Source organism: Olea europaea, chromosome 15, assembly GCF_002742605.1.
Source record: "Olea europaea var. sylvestris chromosome 15, O_europaea_v1, whole genome shotgun sequence".
NCBI lineage: Eukaryota > Viridiplantae > Streptophyta > Magnoliopsida > Lamiales > Oleaceae > Olea > Olea europaea.
The window spans coordinates 8,264,318-8,285,194 of record NC_036251.1 but is presented as its reverse complement, the minus strand read 5'-3'; the positions used below and the strand labels follow the sequence as shown (position 1 = coordinate 8,285,194).

The 20,877-nt window shown below is 33.0% G+C and overlaps 3 protein-coding genes across 3 annotated transcripts; 1 reads left to right on the top strand and 2 right to left on the bottom strand.

Moving 5' to 3' along the window:
• Positions 1-1,541: 1,541 nt before the first annotated feature.
• Positions 1,542-2,820, bottom strand: LOC111410039 (probable E3 ubiquitin-protein ligase LUL3). Its single transcript, XM_023040196.1, has one exon. It carries the CDS (start codon positions 2,635-2,637, stop codon positions 1,930-1,932), a length of 708 nt encoding a protein of 235 aa, XP_022895964.1. The 5' UTR covers positions 2,638-2,820; the 3' UTR covers positions 1,542-1,929.
• Positions 2,821-7,829: 5,009 nt separating this feature from the next.
• On the bottom strand, positions 7,830-9,568 carry LOC111410038 (E3 ubiquitin-protein ligase ATL31-like). The gene has a single exon (XM_023040195.1). It carries the CDS (start codon positions 9,384-9,386, stop codon positions 8,199-8,201), a length of 1,188 nt encoding a protein of 395 aa, XP_022895963.1. The 5' UTR covers positions 9,387-9,568; the 3' UTR covers positions 7,830-8,198.
• Positions 9,569-13,626: 4,058 nt separating this feature from the next.
• LOC111410960 (late embryogenesis abundant protein 47-like) lies at positions 13,627-15,969 on the top strand. Its single transcript, XM_023041548.1, has 3 exons — positions 13,627-13,913; positions 14,638-14,922; positions 15,551-15,969. Exons 1-3 carry the CDS (start codon positions 13,668-13,670, stop codon positions 15,734-15,736), a joined length of 717 nt encoding a protein of 238 aa, XP_022897316.1. The 5' UTR covers positions 13,627-13,667; the 3' UTR covers positions 15,737-15,969.
• Positions 15,970-20,877: the final 4,908 nt, after the last annotated feature.

The following is a 20,877-nucleotide window of genomic DNA, read 5'->3' as shown; positions in this document are numbered from 1 at the left end:
AGTTGGAAAGGGGAACAAAATTGAGGGAGGGGGGAAGATATTATCTAAGTAACAGCAAAGATAAAATAAAGGAATATAATATTTCTATACACAGTATAACATACCATAATATTGGGTAGATGAAGCTATAACCTTAGCAAGAGCGAAGATATTTTGTAGAAGCCCTAAAACATAGATGTTGGGAAAGTTTTACACCAGATGATATTCCTATTGAGGTTTGAAAGTGTCGAGACGATATTGGAATATATTCATTAACCAAGTAATCTCAACCAAAATGATTCTAGATGATTGAAGGGAAAGCCATTTCTAAAAATAAAGACGATATTCAAAATTGTATAAATTATCATGGCAATTAGTTCACAAAAGACAATAGAACCTTGGAGAGAGTGATTGAGACACGAATTAATCTTGAAATGACACTTTAAGAAAATTAATTTAGATATATGATGTATAAGCTATTTATTTGCTAAAAAGACTAGTGGAGCAGACAGAGGGAGGAGGAAAACCTTCACGCAATTTTACTTGATTTAGTGAAGATGTATAATAGAGCATAAGAAAAAGCAATATGGTAGAACTTACAAAAGAAAGGAGTTATACTGGTCCTGTCAATATTATTAAAGATCTGTGCAAGGGAAATATGACCACTTTAAAAACTAAAGTAGAGTAGCGATCTCCCTATTGCTATATGGCCACATCAAGGGTCCCATTCAAGCCTACATTTGTTTATTCTTACCATGTACTAACAAACTAATTACATATGAGACATTATCATCCATATTCTTTGTGGGTCACCGGTCAAGTCATCCTAGTGGATGAAGCTAGAATGGCACTTGTTTCTTAGTTGGAGTTGTGGAGAGAACATCTTGAAACAACAATTCAAAGTAAAACAATGTGACACCAAGTAAATTGAGTGTGAGTTTATTAAATGTAGAACTCATTTGAGGCACAGTTGAGATTAGAGGCCATAAAATATAAAAATGGGAAGGGAGATAGTGGAAGAGATGTAAAAGGATTAAGATTGGTTGTGCTAAGTGGAGAAGTGCCCCAAACAGACAAATTGTATACACAGTTAAAAGTGAAACTTTAAGGGACTGTTGTACCTCCAATATTGTATGAAAAATGTTAAATTATTAAGAAACATCATCTCCACAAGTTCAATTTCGCTGAGATAAGAATATTGAGAAGGTTTTACTATTAAACAGGGCAATAGAAGAAATTATAATATTTTTTTGAGTGCCAGAATTGAATATTCACATCCATTTTCTGTGATCCTTTCACAGCTTCTCTTGAAGCATAGAGCTAGTGCAAATAAGTAATATGTTAGCCAAATAGACTTAATATATGTAATTCATATAAACAAAATTTACATGAATTCATCTTTCTCATGTACAATATTAGGTTTTTAATGACTAGATGCAAAAATAATTTGCAAGACTCTTCATTAAAACAGCATGATTGCAATTTGCACAACACTAACTAGATATTTCTAAGCATCTTGTATAAAATTTCATCACAGCTTCTCAAAATTGAAACCGGATATGGTACACGATATTAACTTAGGGAAATCATTTTTCCTCGCCTCAGCACCAGTGAGTTTATGTCTTCTATCGGCTGGGTGCTAGGGATAGAAAACCAATTATTTATCCTAATGTTTCTCTTACTAGCTTTATCTCTTAGCACTTTGATGCTCAGATTGCCTAGAACTGTAATTGATTCAAGTTCTAATTTGAAATGGATAGACTACTTCAGTAATCAGTAATCAGTTTTCTCCCATCTCAAATCAATTCTAAACAAGCAATCAATCGATTCTTATAGTTTTTAACATCAATCACATCCTTAAACCTTTAAAATATTCCCTTTAGAGGCCGGTAACACATTTCAGATCCTTAACCATCAAAGTCAAAGGCAAACGACAAAACCACATCATCATCAAGCCAAAAAAATCACCATCCACATCAAACACAAGCATACAATATCACATATATTAACAGAAAACCGAAAGAAAAAGAATAAAATCAAGTATAAGCATATGTGAGCAAGACTTAAATACCTTCCATCAACCAAGGCATCAAAAGTGAAGGTTACCAATTGGTAATCTTGGTTCAGCTCATCCACTTGAAGCCTGATGGTGTCCTTGTGAATATTCACATCATTCTTGATCTTCTTGGCATTCTGGTGATCAACATAAGGCACTGGAGGCGGCGGCGGAGGGATTGGACCCCACCTCGTAGGGGGGATGAAATACGGACGGTAGTTGGAGTATTGACCCGTGATATGCATCGGCCTAGAATAGAAATTAGAGTAGTTCTGATTATAATTGTAATTAGGAAGATATGGAGGAGGAGGCAGTGGCGGAGGGAGCAGCGCAGGGGGGAGGTGCTGTGGTGTTGAAGAGGGTGCATGATAAGGTGCATTGGCTGCGAAGGAATAGCTTGGTGGTTCAGTGGGTTGGGGTGGTGATTGTGGTCGGGAAGTATTGGATGCTGATGTAGACTGTGGCGGTGGTTCAAGAGGGTTGACCGGAGGAGGAGGAGGGCTAGAAGAGGAGGATGGAGTGACAGGTTGTTGGTGGTGGTCATTAACTTGATTCTGGTAAGGCTGGTCGTAACGGTGCCTTTTACTCCACGAAATGCCCATTTGGATTCGAAGTCGCGGCGGGCAGTGGCGGTGGCCTCTAATGGTCGGATAATTTTTGGTCTAATTAGGAGAAAGAGAAGACTTTAGTCGGTAGCTGGTAAAAGCCGAGTATTCGAAGTTTCTACTGCACGGCCAATATGGCCCACACAGAAAAATAACCAAAAATATGTCAAATTTTTTTTAGTAGAATTCTGTTGTTGTATTTGTTGACAATGAATTTTCAACCCTCGTGTAACAACAAAAATAAATAAATAAAAATAATTTGACCCTCTACACAATCTAACTTGTCGTACCATTGACCATCCTATCTTTCAATACATTGATATCGAAATTTTCTTATTGCTGGACATGATAACTTGATATGACAATGGAAGGATCCATTCAATAAACTCTAGATCATATCTCAATTCATGGTCTGGTCTAATCAACAAAGGATCTCATCTAATTGTGTGAGATCTTATCCTATTGTGGATCTGAAAATTTTCAATTCTAATTTGAAAGATGTAAAATATAAGAAAGGCACTATAAGTACGTGCCAAAAGTTTTCGGGCCTTTACAGACACACGCGAGCAGGAGTGGGTGAGTATTTTTGGGTTAATTTTTAATAAGGTGGATCCGATCACATGCGAGTAGTCTGTATGTTTTCCATGAAATATGGTTATGTACATATAGCTTTAATCAAAATCTAACCAAGTCTAAAAAGTCTTAGTTTCTTCAATACCAGATGTGATAATTAGTCCTTACATTTTTCTCTTCTTTAACCTTCCATAACATTTTACTGGTCAGAGACTATTGAAGATAAGCCCCTGTAAATTTTGTTTAAAATTAAACTTTTAGTTGATTTTGATAAAATTTCGATGAAATGAGTAGTTGAATAATTGAAAAAAAAAATAGTAAATCCCATAAAATGAGTGATTAAAAATGAATTTGAAGAACAAATAAATGTTAAAACAAGGCTAGGCGCCTCTTTGGCTCTACTATTTGCAAAATTAAAATTTATTTTTTACCATTAGTGAATTCCACGTCTGTCTTGTAGTGTGAAGGAAGTCAACAATTAGAGCTACTGACAATCCAACAATTCATTAAGGGTCTGTTTGATTGTAAAGATGGAATTGAATTGAATTGAAAACGAATTCTAGGGAATTGAATTGCCTAGAAATTGTTTTCCTAAGAATTGTAAATTATTGTGTTTGATTAGTATAATTTTCCACGTGAAAGATGTTAAAATAAAAGTATTTTTTGGTACTCGTTTGACTTTATTTTTTTCATGAAAATTGTCAATTAAATGGATAGATTTTATTGGTATTAGGAATGAATTTTGTTTCCATTGTCAATAAAAAAAATCAAGAAAATTATCTATCTTTTGGTGTTCATTTGGCTTTATCTTAAATGAAAATTGCCATAAAAAGTGAAGACTTGCCCCTCCCCTCCAAGGAGCCTTTAGAGAAGCCATTACTGATTTCATGTTCAACGGTTTCTCGATCCCTAAGGGATGGAAGGTAAAAAAAAAAAAAAAACAACAAACAAATGTGAACAGTAGGTTGGAAAACCAATTTCCACTATATTGGTGGAAATTGATTTTCCTTAAAAATCAAGAAAATACAATTTCCCAAGACAAGTAAAAAAATGGAATTCAATGAAAATTAAATCGTATCAAATAGATAAAATTGGAAGAAGTGGAATTCGACCAATCAAACATGCTCTAACATTTGAATGAAAAGTAGCATCAAACATGCTCTAAATATTGACACGAGCCTAAATCGCAATCATTCTCCTACATCTTAAAGTCGCATTCAAACTACATCATTTGTCATAATTTGTGGGAAGAAGACAAGAAGCAATTTTAAAAGCACGAAACCCCATAACTCGAGATGTGACAAAAGATCATTCCCAAAAAAAGAAGTTCCTGATAATCTTGGTGCCAACTCTACAGCCGAATCAAATTCAACACCCTTCATCGTTATAGAGATGGAAAAAAAAACCCGCCAATCTTGACTGGGGCCAAAACCCCCCCCCCCCAATGGGTGGAGGGATGCCCCGTCCCATAAAGAAGTTAAAAAAAGGGAAAAAAAATGTTAATTTAAGCATTATTTGTTATGAATTTTAAAATTTTGAATTTATATTTTATTCTCTAATAATAGTATAATTCGAAATTTTGAAAATGTAAAACAAAAACAAAAGAAAAGAAAAGGACAACAACGGGACAAGTCACTGCCCACTGCCCATCCCACTGCCATCTCTATTCATCAGCAAGTCAGCATGTTTATTTGGATAATTCAAAAATGAAAAAAAAAATATTAGAGGTATATCAAATTTCTAATTAATAACTATTCAAAACCAATATTAATATCACCTTATGATGCTACATTTGTATCTATCACGTTATCAAAAAAGGAAAAATAATCTACCAAAAAATCATAATAAAAAACACATTAGTGTTGTGTGCATTGATTCACTTGGTTGTGTGCATTCTTGTAAACTCTAGTTGCACTAATTTTTATGTGTTTGGTACAGCTTTTTGAGGGTCTAAAAGCACTTCTATTTAAAAATTTAAATGTCTAACTTAATTAAAGAATTGCTTAGCTTCTACGAAAGAAGGCTACCCTTGACAGGCGCCCCTCCAATAGGGGGTGTCATGCCCTCAGCCTTGTCCCCAAGTCGGGACAGAAGGTTTTATCCTATACGAAAAGTTTTATTTTGAAGGGTTATAACTCTTTTAATATTTTAAAATTGACAATGTTATTCTCATTATGGTAAAATGTATATATATTTATATAATTTTGATTTTCTAGACATCATGCTTAGTAAGCAATTAATTTTTTAGAATAAAAAAGTGATAATTATGGACCGGAAAATCGAAGGCAAAATACCCTAACATTTCTTACTTTTACCATCGACTGAAGTCTCTCTCTCCCTTCCTTTTTTTTTTTTTTTTTCTTTGGTGGGGGCTAAAGTCAGATTGTTGGAAAGACCTTGAACTTACTTTTACTAGGGAATTTGTTTTTGGGCATGTGGGATTTCCACAATTTTGTTCAAAACTTTGTCAGACGCTGGAGGAGCAGAGCGAAGTTGGCAGTTTTGTCTCTACGAGGTCCGTTGCAACAAAATTTGTACCATTTCGTAACCATTACACCAAATGAACAGTGTTTAATCATTTTCTTCCCCTTTTTTTGTTCTTAGTAATTTATTTATTTGAAATATTAGTTATTTAATTATTTTATAAATACATAAATTACTAAATAAATAATTACATTAAATTATGAAAAATATTAAATTCATCAATAAATATAAAAAAAATAGTACAATTAATAAAAATACTGCAACAACGGAAATATTAAATCATGTCATTAAAAAAATAGTACAATACATTTCGAATTTGGATATTATGATATAATGAAGTCGCAAAATTTTTGCAATTTAATTCTCGAAATTCTTATGTTCTTCCCACAAATGATCGATTAATACATTTTGAAGTGGAATGTGAGTCTCTTTATCCTTGATTTGTCTATGACAAGCAATGAATTTTTGCAATTTAAACTATGTACTTTTTTAATATATCGTTTTCTTTAAATAAAATTAGAATATCGTATGTATGTTGTCATTTAATATATAACGTGTTAACTTTAAGAAATAATCATGTGTTGTTATATTTTAAATTTTGATTAATTCATTAATTATCATTTTTTTACATTTAAAATTTATTTTAAATGCAAATAATAATAATAATAATAATAATAATTTATTGTATTAAAAATATATATAGGACAAATGACACAGATACCCTTAAGACTCGTTTGGCCCCCATTTTGTAGAAATGAAAATAGATGAAATAGTATTTTTTTTGAAAAATTAGTTGTTGAAAAAGAATGAAAAGTTTTTAATTTACGTGTAATATTATTTTATGGATGATTGTGTTGTTGAAAATAGGAGGGAAAAACATGAAATGTAATGTAATGAAAAATAATAGAGGCCAAACGGGGGCTTAATCAATTTATTTGGGAAAGGAAAACAAGGGTAAAAATGACATTATACACTTTGCAAATATGGTACAACATTATTCACTTTGTGTGCAAAGTTTGGTGTCACATTGGAGGAAACTTGCACCAAAATTTGGTGCATTTTGGTGAAATGGTGTATACATTGGAGATACCCTATGAGTTGTGAGTTTGTGAGTTAAACCCTAGAAAAAGCTTAGAATTCTAAGGAGAGTTAAGGTTATGGAGCTTCCACAGTGAAGAACAACTCAGCAGGTTTTCATGGATTCCAAGTTTTGGGTCATTGCAAGAAGAAGCAATGCCTGTAGCATCCTCATCTACTTTTCTTCCATGTAATGACAATGTAATCGAAAGTAGAAACACAGAGGTTCACTGAGCTCCCCTATTTGTACGGGGCGAGAAGAATTATATAGTCTTTATAGCCACTTCTTTGTTTCAAGAAAACAAATGCACAACACAAAGGGACATGAACATAATTATAATTTTAAAAGACTTGCCCCCTTTCGATATTGAATTAAATTTGATTTTAATCAAGTCAAAGTTAAACAATCAATATTAATCACATATTTTATGGGTCCCACAAATTTTTAACCACATATTTTAAAAATTACAATCAAAACTTTAATTTTAATTCTCATGAAATAGAAATTAATTTAATTTAATTTAATTGAAATAGAAATTAATTTAATTTTTAACCACATATTTTAATTTTTTTGGCCTACAATCTCTCGATTGAGCTCACCTCTTTATTGGCTTACATGGTGGTTATGACGAAGATTACTCTGCTCGTCCAGGGCCAGGTGGGGGACCCTGTTGATGGCCTAATTTTTCCTTTATCCAAAAGTACCATACCAGCCCATGTTCAAATCAACTATACCTTAAGGTCAGAATAAATGCTTCTACTCCATTTTGCTTCCATGACTTAAAAGTGATCATCTTCCCTTTTGCCCATAATTAAAGCGATAATATGCAAGCTTTAATAAAATTTTGAATGGACTCCATGGATCAACATATATTAAAAAAAAAAATTAAAAAAAAAAAATGTCACAAAAAATTGAATGGGAACCCAAATGCGATTTCATCTAAAGATGAGAAAAGAATTAATGTCATTCAGTGTCGATGTCGTAGAAGGCATGTAACAAAATATTCAAGATAATATTTATAATAGTTCGTGAATATCAGAAATGTTCAAAAATATAAAGCAATAAACATGATACGAGCTTATAATTAATAGATAAACAAAATATATAAATAGACAAATCTTTTGCAAACACTAAAACAAATGGAACAAGGCACGGTTTATGGTATATATGATGAAAATGTACATCAAGAGGGAGTGGAGAGCACCAAAGTCAACCTATTACGGTCAATGGCAAAATTTTGAAATGTGGGTCCCAAATCCTATTGGATTATAAGGTTGTACAGCGCAAGCCCCTCACCTATAGGGGAGTGCCACTTGGCGCCCTGGTAGTACAGGGCTACACGTACCACGATCCAATCCTGTTCCACAAGTTCTACTTCGCATGAAAAATGATATTTATGTTTCAACCGGGAAATATTAACCGTCTAAACCGGAGAATGAACCGAGACCCGGCTTTCATCTGTGGTCTTAGGTTCCAGACACTTGAAGGACGGCATTTTTACAGGCGTCCTACCTCCTTTTGATGACCCTTCGCCGTTTTCTGCCACCATCCGAGGTGATTTCATTGATGACGCTCTTGAGAAAACTGGCCGTGCCATATTGAAACTCCACCGGTTCGACCTTTCAAACCATCTTGCAGCTCTACGGCTTCCTTCTCCTCCACCGGTTCTATAACCCCTTCTTGAACTCCCTTCATCCACAGGTAACCTGGTCGCACAGCTTTTGGTCCGATTTAGCATTGCCCGGTCCAGCACCTCCTTCCTAACTTCTTCTGGTAATCTCAAAGTGAATCGGTCAAGATTGTCCTCCGGTAGAACTAATGAATGTCCGGTAGAGTGCGACCTGAACCTACCGAAATTGAACGTCCTTAGTCTTTTTATAGATAAGGACCTCGGCGGCCGGTTCGGGAACTCCAAGCTCGAGTTCCGGTTCACGTCCGGCTGATTTTCTCCGGATTCGGTTACTTGTATGACTATTTCTTCATTTCTGAAACTGTCGGTTCTTTGACTTCTTCCAATATTTTCATTTCTTTCACGGAAACTGTTTGTCAACTCTGGCGAGTCTGCCGGTTCATCACCGGGAACCAAATTCGCTCTACAAACCGGGCAGGTAGAGTGAGACGCGAGCCAAGCATCGATACATTCCGGGTGAAAAACATGATCACATTTGGGTATCAAACGCAGCGTTTCATCATCTTCAAATTCATTCAAACACACTGCACACTCCAGCGATCCTTTTCCAATCTTGTGATCTTTAACTTCGGAGTATAAGAAAGTGGGGAAATTTTCTATAACCGAAGGGTCGAGGCCTACCTGGCCGCCACCACGGCGGCGCATCGAGAGGGCTTGACGGACGCTGCCGGAGCCGCTGGACCAGTGGCGGATGTAGATAGAGCAGAAACCAATGAAAAAAAACGCCGCTAAAAGGACGACTATGATTATGGCCATGGCTGGGGTGAACCTTGTTGCATAGCTGTTGTAGTTCCCCGAGTCAGATCCCGGTGAGGCCGACTGAGCTCCGGCCATACTGCTTCCATAAGACAGTACAAGGAAGAGGAGAGAGAAAAAAACATACCCGTGCTTCATGGTTTTTGGATCAACAAGCAAAATCATCAATATTCTTAATTAATTATTGTTATTCTTTTTCTTTTCCCCTTTAACGGAGACTAGGGGATGCAGTTTTGGGTGAGTTTAGATTCGAGTAAGCAAATGTATGAAGACATATAGAGAGGGGATGGAGACGAGAGAGGACCGAGAAGGTGCCGTGATGTTCACGTCAAGAGAAAAATCAACGGGAAGTCTGACTTTTCTTGCAAGCATATGTTTGGCCAATTTGTGCAAGCTTAAAATTCACTGCTTGTTTGCTATTATTTTCAAGAACTTATAAGCCGTGATGCCACTAAACATGTAGATATGGGTGTGTTTGAGCCCCTAAACGTAGAAAATTGTAGGTCCCAGACAGTAGATCGATAAAAAAAAAATAAAAAATAATAATAAGTTTGATCAATTAAAATTAAAATTTTGAATATTGCCATTGATTTCGAACATAATATACATTTTTATCTAGAGTAGTTTGGAGCGAACTTGATTAGACAAACTAACTGGTCCAATTCACTTATATCTAAAATTTAATTATTTCTAATTTTTAGAATAAAAAACTAAGATATTTTTGTTCAATTTTCAATGCTAACTACAGATTGAATTTTAATTCGATTGTACAATTAATTTGTCTAATCTTTTAATATTAATGATAATATTAAAATGTATCGAGAATAATCAATATTTTTGTATGAAACAAAAAGTATAAGAGAAATAATAATTTTACACAACAGTTTATTTTTACACTTTTTTTTCTAAAATATATATTGCATTGGACCAGATCGAACCATTTCATTAATAGACAATTTCAGTTCACTGCAAATAGAACCATTTATATTCATATGTAGTTCTAATCGTATCCGCTTTGGTACTATTTTGATTGAAATCATACAAATTTAGATCATGCTCATCCGAATTTTAAGTTGAGATAAATTTCAAAAGCTACTTTTATTTAAAAAAAAAAAAAAAAAAATTTTCCTGGTAACTTTGTCCCGTGGTAAGAAATATTACTTGTGCACTTGTTTGTTGACTTGTGTATAAGTAATTTTTTAAACACAACCAAACAAATGCTTGGTTTGGTTCCAGAAGGATCATGGAAGTTTCCACTACATTTCTCTTTTGACGTGAGGCATTTGGTCTCCAGAAGGTTGGCCACTGGGCATATGGGATTCCACGTTCTTGAATATACTCAATACTTCCTATTTTTCAAAAAAATTAAATAAATTTTCTTAATTAGAAGTTTGGAAAAAATTGATTGAACGACTTTTACACCATATAAGAATTGAATTGAATTATACTGTTCGACAAGAAAAAATAGATAATCCGTTCAAAATCCAATCCTGAACGACCCTATAGCTACATTTTCCTATCTTCTTCTAGTTTTTTTTATTTTTAGCTGGTACCTAAATTGATTTTCAATATTATTGGTTACTATTTTATGATTAACTGCGATTTAATTTTTGTATACACAATAAGGTTTCATAGAAAGTTCACAGAAGTCTCACGTTGGAGGTGTGTCCCACATGAATATTTTATTGTAAAAAAAATCACCCCAATTCCACCCCACCTCTTGCTAAGTGTTATCTGTCAGCCTTCTGTAAATGCTTTATCTGTACATATAGTTCTCTCTAACGGCTAATCGTCAATTGTGACAAACAATTAACGTAGGATATTGCTGACCTCATAATTCAGATAAATGGTGTCATTTTTGTTTGGTTTCATTTGGAACTTTCTGAATTCTTGGGTAGATAGTGACATATTTTGGTATACCCAAGGGGGCTGCTGCATTGGAAATTTAAGCCCCGTTTGACATTCATTATTTGTCGTTAAATTATAATTCATTTTCCTCTTTTTATATCAATCACACATTTTTCAATACAATAATATTATATGTAAATTCAAAATTTTTTATTCTTTTTTAATACACATTCGTCAAAATTTCATTATTCCTCTCATTATAATGTGGAATAATGGGGCAAACAAAAAAAGTAAGTTTTTTATTGTTAAAATAAATACCTTATTAATTATCATGCATAAGCATAAGAATTGTAACATTATTTGCTTTTGCCTTTTAGAATCTTATTAATTTGTCAAACACGTCGATATAATTTTCTCGACAAAAATATGCAAAAGTCTCAAATTGTTACTTTATATTATTTAAGCGGGCTCCAACGAAATTCGTATAAGCAAAAGTCGAATTTGAACGGCTGACATTTGTTGGAATATATTAGCGTTCAAAATAAACAACTTGTATAATTTCTTGGTCCAAATTGGGTCGTCAATTCAATTATTTCAACATGCTTATATTATTCTATAAACGAGTAGTTATTTTCACAACATCCTTTCAGCCTATTAGATTAGCCTTATAATACTATATATCATTGATTTTAATTGATTTTGGGACTTTCGAATCTCAATTGCCACCAATAAAAAAGGACTTGTCTAAGGCCTACAAGCTCATATTTACACACATTCAAATCATCATTTAACTATATGTCTCGTAGGATTACAAATATTGTTCATTTATTCATCATTCATTTATATGTACTTATAATTTAAAAGCTTAACCGAACAAGTACTTAGTGCACGTTCGATGAAGTTTAAAAGGGTGTATTCAATTGAAACTTTAATGATTTTTTGGGATTTAAAAAGTTAAGGGATATTTAATGTAGATTTTTTGAGACTCTCTAAAAAATTATTGGTGTATTCAATTGAAATTTTTATAGACTTTTAACAAATCTCCAAAAATCATGTTGTATTCAATTAAAACCTTTTAAAGGTATCTATAAATCTCAAGGTATTCAAATTTTAATGATTTCTAGAGACTTTTAGAAAATCTACAAAATTTATGATGTATTCAATTAAAACCTTTTAAAGACATCTATAAATCTCGGGATATTCAAATTTTAATGATTTCTAGTTACTTTTAAAAAATCTCCAAAAATCATGATGTATTCAATTAAAACCTTTTAAAGGTAAATTTCGGGGTATTCAAATTCTAATGACTTCTAGATACTAACTTTTAAACAAAAAGTACTCATATAAAATCTCAAAATTTGCCTTTCATTAATCACAAGATTTTGAAAAACTCTCCCAATAATAATAATAATATGTATTTTCTTCAATACTCCTTTTGTCCTAATTATATAAACTGTGTTTTCTTTTTCTCTTATCCCAAATATATAAGTCTATTACCTAATTTAGAATATTTTGTTTTGTTACTTTACCAATATATTCTTATTCAAATTTTCCTTACTTAATATGCCAGCTTCTTGAAATCATCCAAATACACACATTTCTCACTTCTTTAAAACATAGAATAACTCTCATTTCTTCTTCTTCAAATTAAATCATTCAAATTTTTTACTAATTTCAACAATAATTTACTGTTACATACTGAAAATAAAATAGGGGCAAATTAGGAAAGATTTTGGCAAGAATCAATTTTCTAATGGCAGCCAAATTGAAACTTTATGTGACATTGATTATAATAAATAGTCAGTCATGCCTATGTAAAACTATCCCCCAAAACAAAAAAGTTAAGTACCTGTGCTGATGAGTGAAAATTTGCACAATCTTATTACAAATTCATAAAAAAAAATAAAAATTGAAAATACGTGAAAATTATGTTATTTAAGTTTCTATGGAAAAAAAAATTTTGATCATGCGTTGCCACCATAGCCCTACAAGTTGGCTTGCTCAATGAACCAGTTGTGGATTGTTTTGCTCAAATCATTTTATCCTTTGGGTCAATTTATATTTTATAGAGATGATATTGGTCATGATGCGGTATCAATGGATGCAAGTCTAATTATATTGAGTCGCCCGTAGCAATGCGATGGGCATGTAATGCATGATGGGAAAACCAACACATAAAGTAGGATGAATTATAAAAGTGAAGTGAGAATTGCATATGACTTATGCACGGGTCAGTACTATGATCTTTAGAACTGGTTCAATTTCGATTTATCAATTAGAATTGTTATTAGAATATTTGATGACACTTAGTTGGCCATTAGCCACACTAGTGGCTCACTTGTCACTTGCCACAAATGTAGTTAAATATTAACTACACAATTGCCCTTTTTCTAGCCACAAATGGGTAAAGTGAATTAGGGACATCCTCTTTTGTTGCCACAAATGTCTCACTTTGCCCTGTCCAAAAGCCACATAACAATGGCATGTATATATAGATGTTTCCATCTTCTTATAAATAATCCCTTAACACCAAGAAACCAAATTTGATTTTTCCTTTCACATAATTAATTCTCTTTTGCTGCTTATTATCACAACAAAATGAGTCAAGAACAACCCAAGAAGCCTGAATCTCAGCAAGAACCTCATCAAGGCAATGCTGCAGCAAAAATGCAATCTGCCGAAAATCGCATGTTCAGACAAGTACAGAAAGGAGGTCCAGCAACCGCACTGCATTCAGCGGGTGGCAGTGATACGGGCAGCAACATTGTTGCTGATGAAGGTGTAGTAATCACTGAGACTAATGTGCCCGGCAAGCGGATAATCTCTGAAGCAATTGGTGGACAGGTTTTTTCTCGTGCATATTATTAATTTTTTCTTAGTTTGGTGAGTATTAAAATTAGATTTTTAAATAATCTCGATAAAAATTAATGAAATGTGCAATTAAAATATTGTGAATCCCATGAAATATGTAATAAAAATTAATTTTTAATTTTGATTTAGATTAAAATTAGATTTTAATCCCTACCAAATAGGGCAAGACAAATAAGAGTTGCGGCCGTGTTAGGCCCATCTTGCTTCTAGGTAAAAATTCATATTCAAGGAATCAAGGCCATTATAACACACAATTTCAAAATTAAGAAAATTATTTTAAAATTTCAAAATTCAGGTCTTAATTAGGATTTATTAATCAAAAAATATTTTTATTAAGATTACAGTAATATAAAATTTATGGTCATAATTACGTACTAGTTGTAATTATAGACTTTACAGTTACAAATCACAAATTTTTAATTAGATTTTAATCCCCACGAAATAGGGGGCTAACTTTGTTCGTCTAACAAAATGTAACGACAATGAAAAATCTAAATCGAATCAAAATATGGATTTACTAAAACAAATTGCCTCAAAAATCGGTCCTCAAATCGCCTTGTAACGAGTCTATATGGAATCGGAATTGCTAGTAATTGTTGGTTAGCCATTCGATCAGTACACACGATGTTTCATTTGTTAATATATATGTTTCTGCATATGTACTAAATGATGTGGTTTAATGTTACCCTATTGCAAGGTTATTGGGCAAGACATTCAACCAGCCCCACTTGCCCCAGAATCTGTGTATGAACGAAGAGGCAACATCACAATTGGTGAAGCACTTGAAGCTACAGCATTAACAGCAGGACACAAGCCTGTCGACTATAGTGATGCAGCCGCAATTCAAGCTGCCGAAGTGAGGGCCACTGGCCGTGCCAACATAGTACCGGGTGGCATTGCTGCTGCTGCACAATCTGCAGCAACTCGCAATGCTCGCATGACAAGAGACGAGGATAAAACCAAACTGGGTGACATTCTTACGGTGACTCTCTCTCTAGCAATGCTATATATTAGTTATTAGTTTTATCTATCCACTCGAACATGCATTTGATGAACTATCTCATCAAAAAGATTAAGTTGTTGGAGGCCTGACACACGCACAAATTTTCATAAATTGATGATGGCAATTTTTGGACCTAGATCCTTTACTTGTTATAATATTATTAGGGGCGAAGTCAGAAAGATTTGTTATGGTGAACTAAAGTTCAAATTTTTGTCAATAGATTCATAATTTCACATACCAATTTGCTTATGGGCTGGGTCAGAGCTGGGCTATAGCCAAGCCCAACCCCCCTCTCCATTCGCCTCTTAATATTATGTCGAACTATCTCATCTAAAAGTTTTAGTAACCACGGGAGATACATTTACTTAGTTAAATTAACTAGTTTAAGTTTTTAGCTGAGGTGCCATCCTTTACTATTATTGTGCAAAGCATATTTGATATGAAGTATTGGATAGTTCTCAACAATATAAATGAACTAAATTTCAAATTCGTTGTGCTCCTTAAAACTATCCATAGCATGTTTTTGATGCAGAATTTGATAAGACTAAACAATACAATACAATTACAATGAACAGGACTTTAATTTTATTTCTTTCATTTTTTACAGGAAGCAAGCTCAAAGTTACCCTCAGATAAACCAGTGACACGTCGAGTTGCTGAGGGGGTGATAGGCGCTGAGCTGAGAAACGACCCGAATCTGTGCACTCGACCAGGGGGCGTAGCAGCCTCTGTGGCCGCAGCTGCAAGGCTTAACCAGAGTGACATTCCATCTCCCACTCAGCAGGATAAATAATCTCATTTCTGGGTTAATTAGGCTAATCAACACTAAATAACACCAAATTTTTTGGGCAGGCTTGATGGTACACCTTAAATGGTGCCTTTTCAGCATCTATTCAATTCAAGTTATTATTATTTTTCAGATATTGGTTTCGTTTTGTAGGAATTCTACTTTGTATTTATTTTTTCCTCTTTACTTGAGAAACAAAAAGGTGCTTATTTAGTTTTTGATAATGTGTTTTACTTTTATTTTCTTGTTTTTGTACTCGATTTGTTGCTACTTAAGAATTATATAATTTTCAAAACCCAAAACCAAAATAATAATAACAATAATTCTCAAGGAGAATATGAAAAACTAATTTTCTAAGAAAAGAAGTCCTAAAACTGTTTATATGTTCATTCTTAGGCATAGCTATCAAATGTACCCACGTCCGACATGTCCAATTTATTGCTAGTACATACAACCAAACGCATGGTTGTACTCTAACTCATACACGATCGAACATAATCAATTAAGAGATACACAAAATTCAAATTTATAATAATGTTGTTTAGTCGAGTACATCGTACCAAAAATACGAACATGGTCTTCCACAATTAGTCAGGGATAGGATGTAATGATTTCCAATTGCAACTTTCTGAGACCAACAGTAAACTCCAAGGCATCATTCATGGCATCTTTAGCCCCCACCAATGCCTCCTCCAGCTTCTCATTTACCAAATAATAAGAGCAAATTTGGCTAAGAATTTTATCATGTCTTTCTTCATATCTTATTACTCTCTCTTCAGCTTCTTGCAGAGTTTCACATACAATCTTTAATTTCTCTTCTGCTACTTGTCGTTTTTTCCTTCTTCGAAAATCTGGAAAAAGAAAAATGAACGATGCTGAAAACCCCAACAAGGCAAATACAATGGGCTTGAAATCCATTGGAGAAATTCTCTGATAATCTGAAACAAGAATGAAGGAAATTAATAAAAAAATATTGATTAATATTCCTTGCTTTGTTATGAGGAAAAACTTGCTTGTATGGCTGCTTTACATTTTTTTTGCATTACTTTTTGACATCCCCATTCCCTCATGTGCTATACACGAATAAATGGGATATCGATGCAAGGTAACCTTTCATAAAATCACAAATTAGATTAAATTTTTTTTAGTTATTCAATATTCTTGCGAAAAATTAATGGATATTAATATTTGTCATCTTTAATTTCTCTCTTCACATTGCGTCACATATTTATACGTCATTTTAATTTTGTATTGTTTCTATAAATTCATAATGCTCAAATTTTTGCTTAAATAATCGAAAATGTTATTGGATTTGCAAAATGGAAAATGGGAATTTGTTCAACACATCTTGGTCCAAGAATGTGTGTCCTACTTGAACCTGCAACGTTTGGTATCTATTTATTATTTAACGTCCCTGACTGGCATAAGGTAGCAATAGAGAATTGTCTAATGATGCAATTTTTATTTCAGGCTTATGAGTTGTGACGATGGAATTCTCAAGGGTGTGATTCCATAATTTTCGTTAAAATTCTACTTTTCAGATTAGCAATAGCTTGCCCTAACTTGTTATTGAATATGTTAGAAATGTTTGAAACCTTGTCATCTTATATAATGGTGGTCTGATCGGCTTATATAATTGGTTATTATATGATTAACTATTGTATAGGCGCGCATAGTAACTTTATTGAAAACTCTAATTGTGAAATAATTGAGATATTTCGTACTTTCTTTTAGGTTAATCATTGGGCATTAGGTTGTATAATATATCGTTGAAATAATATATTAGTTTATTGTTTTAATGTTAAATTTTAAGTTAGCAATATAATGCAAGATATACCGTTGAATTTTACATTTATGTTAATTTTGTGGGGAGGAGCCCAATTTATGGACATCATCTCGAGCCCCAAAGATCACAGGACCAGCCTTGGTAATTAACACAAAACGTCCATACATTTCAATATTATTTACCTTTCAATTTTTGGTATTTTCGCCTATCATTGCAGAAAATGTCATTTTCTCAATAAAAAAAAATATAAAATGTCAAATATACCCTCCTATTTAAAAAAAAGAAAAATTAAAAAATAAATTGTAATTTTACTCTCAAACTTTTTAAAAAACAGCAAATGAGTATAAATAAATTATTAAAAGGGTAATTAACACAAAAGATCCTCATCTCTTCCATATTATTATGCAAAATGTCCCTACCATTCATTTTTTTGACATTTTCACCCTTATTTTGTGAAAATCATCATTTTCGTTTATTTTCTCAATTAAAAGCTGTAAAATGACAAATATATTATCATATTTAAATAAAAAAATGAAGAACAATTTGCAACTATACTCCCAAAATTTTCAAAAAAAGTATAAATAAATTTCAAATAAATAATTAAAAAAAGAAACTGATTTTTATTCTTTTAATTATTTATTTAAAATTTATTCGTGCTTTTTCGAAAAATTTGGGAGTATAGTTTTAATTTGTTTTTTTTTTCCTTTTCTTTATTGTTGTTTTATTTAACTATGAGATAATATTTATTATTTTACAGTTTTTAATTGAGAAAATGAATAAAAATTATGATTTTCGCAATGAAATGTGAAAATCCCAAAAAAATGAAATATGTGGACGTTTTGCACAATAATATTGAAATGCATGGATGTTTTGTGTTAATTACCCTTTTAATAATTTATTTGGACTCGTTTGTAATTTTTCAAAAAGTTTTGGAGTATAATTGCAATTTGCTCTTTAATTTTTCTTCCATTTTACATTTTCTTTTTATTAAAAAAATGACATTTTCTGTAATGAAATGTGAAAATGCCAAAAAAAATGAAATGTAAATACTTTTTTCACAATAATTTTGAAAGGTAAGAACGTTTTGTACTAATTACCCTTTTATTGAACATTGTTGAGATATATATAGCCTCTGTAAGTATAACATTAAAAGTCACTTTTTTTTATAAAGTCAAAGTCAAATATTAATTTTAACTACACATTTCCAAGACCCTATTTTATTCTTATTAAAAAGTTAGTAATAATTTTCTCCGAATATTCAAAATTTGTTAGAAATATTGATTTGAAGGAATATTTTTACTTCTAGGAAGTAAGATATCTTTTGGCCAATCCACATTCTCTTGGTTATCAGAGGCATTTTTCAAAGTAGTACTTGCCTGATGAGTATTGAGTACAGCAGAGAATGAATGCCACTCTCTCTCTCTCTCCGAATAATAATCAGAGGCATGTTTCAGTTTAGTCACGGAACTTCCAGTTAATTTTTATGGAGAAGTTACTTAAATACATGTCCGATTGTAACTGATATCTTATACAACTGCTACGTGACACTCTAGAAATGAAAATGATAAAATTGGAGTAATGTTAATATATTTATATTAAAAGGTTAAAAGATGTGGATTTTGATTTAACGTTTTGATATATGATGGTGTAGTATAAAATTAGCATGCCATGAGTGATACATAGAAGATTCATTGAGGTATGATTAATAATTAATTTTCATCAATTTTGGGAGGCAACATGTGATGGAGTAGTAGGGATGTTGATGAATCAAGTCGAGCCAAGCCGAACCTTGATCCACCAAACGACTTGGCTCGTGCTCACTTGGGGGCAAACCTAGCACGAGCGTCTAGAGAATTTCAAGCTCAGCTTGCTTGGGGTTAAGTCGAATCGGTTCGTCCAATTAATTAATCCATTTCTTAAATCAATATCTCGCTCTCATTTAGCCCGTTTGACAACTATTATTTGGAAAAATAATCTTTTGAATAGTGATTTTCGGGAAAATATGTGGTTACAAAGTAGAGAAAAGTTTCAAATTTATATGCAGATATTTTATTGTGTGAACGTGTTGATGAAAATGAGTACGTAATAAAAAAAGTTTTCAAAAAATGATTGTTAAATAGGTACTCATTATCACGCCATGTCCTCTATTACATTCTTGAATCACGTTTGGCTCGTACATTTTTAAATCATGCTTGGTGTACACCTTTATTTAAAAAAGAAAAAACTGTTGTTTCATCCAACCACTTTTTGACAACAATACAATTGTCAATAAGAGTGTACAAATTGGGTGTCCAAATGGCAAAGCCCTAAATTCTTTTCTTCCTTAAATTACCTCAAACAGAGTGGCAGGTTCCATCATATCAGTCGCAAAAATCATCATCATATCACATAGGTGGCGAGTCTTTAACAGGCTTGCTAGTTGAGCCAATGAGCTTATCTATACGACAATGCGAGCTAGCGAGCTGCTCGCAATGGAAATTCCTAACTCGGCTCGGCTTGTCTCACAACTTGTCTGAGAGGTGGCCAAGTTGATGAGCGGCGTGCACTCATTGACATCCCCATGGACTGGTGAAAATCAAATCTAAACTGAATACAAATTAAAGTTTAATGACCTAAATTAAATTTTGCTAAAAGTACCGGGACCACACATGAAAGTTACCCTAAGGCTAAAAATGACATTCATCTCGACTCGTCAACTCAATCTTTAATAGAATATGTCAACTTGGATCCAGTTTTTATTTTTTATGCCCGCTACAGCATTAGCGCGACACTGGGATAAATGCATAGAAACACAGCAGAAAACATCCAGAGAAGAAAGAGAGGCAATTGTAGCCTGATACATCCAAATAGCTTTCTGCTCCATGTGCATATTGTTTGTCACACACGAGACCATGATATGATCAACTTGTCTATTTAGCCTGTCCCGACTCCCGAGTAAATCGAATTGAACTCACTTTATGAGGTTATCGACCAAAGTACTTATAAACCCACAACTCAAATTTTAACTTAATATACCAACGTGCAAGATCCTTAAGATATTGATTAATTGTATAGTTTAACTCTCACCAAATTGCTATAGATTTTTATTTATTTTTGTAACTCAGGTCTCCGAGCTTCACCCAACTAATCCTTAAGGAGCAGAACTCAGGTGTCCGAGCTTCACCCAACTAATCCTTGAGGAGTAGTGGCCTTCTCTCCCTGATTAGTCATCCGGGTAAATTCGAATGCAGTCTCAGTTTATATACACTTAGATCGGACATTCGAATTTTTTTACACTATTAGAAGGTCGTGCAAGGCCAACTTCAAAGGCCCAACAGAGATGACATTTCAAGAATTGTTTTTGAAGTTGCCATCAATCATA

What these genes read in the sequence shown, in the direction of transcription:
- LOC111410038 (XM_023040195.1), bottom strand. Translation starts at nt 9,386, where the DNA reads ATGATTTTGCTTGTTGATCCAAAAACCATGAAGCACGGGTATGTTTTT.
- LOC111410960 (XM_023041548.1), top strand. Translation starts at nt 13,668, where the DNA reads ATGAGTCAAGAACAACCCAAGAAGCCTGAATCTCAGCAAGAACCTCAT. An exon ending in CTGAAGCAATTGGTGGACAG is followed by an intron (nt 13,914 to 14,637) that starts GTTTTTTCTCGT and finishes CCCTATTGCAAG; the next exon opens with GTTATTGGGCAAGACATTCA. An exon ending in AACTGGGTGACATTCTTACG is followed by an intron (nt 14,923 to 15,550) that starts GTGACTCTCTCT and finishes CATTTTTTACAG; the next exon opens with GAAGCAAGCTCAAAGTTACC.
- LOC111410039 (XM_023040196.1), bottom strand. Translation starts at nt 2,637, where the DNA reads ATGGGCATTTCGTGGAGTAAAAGGCACCGTTACGACCAGCCTTACCAG.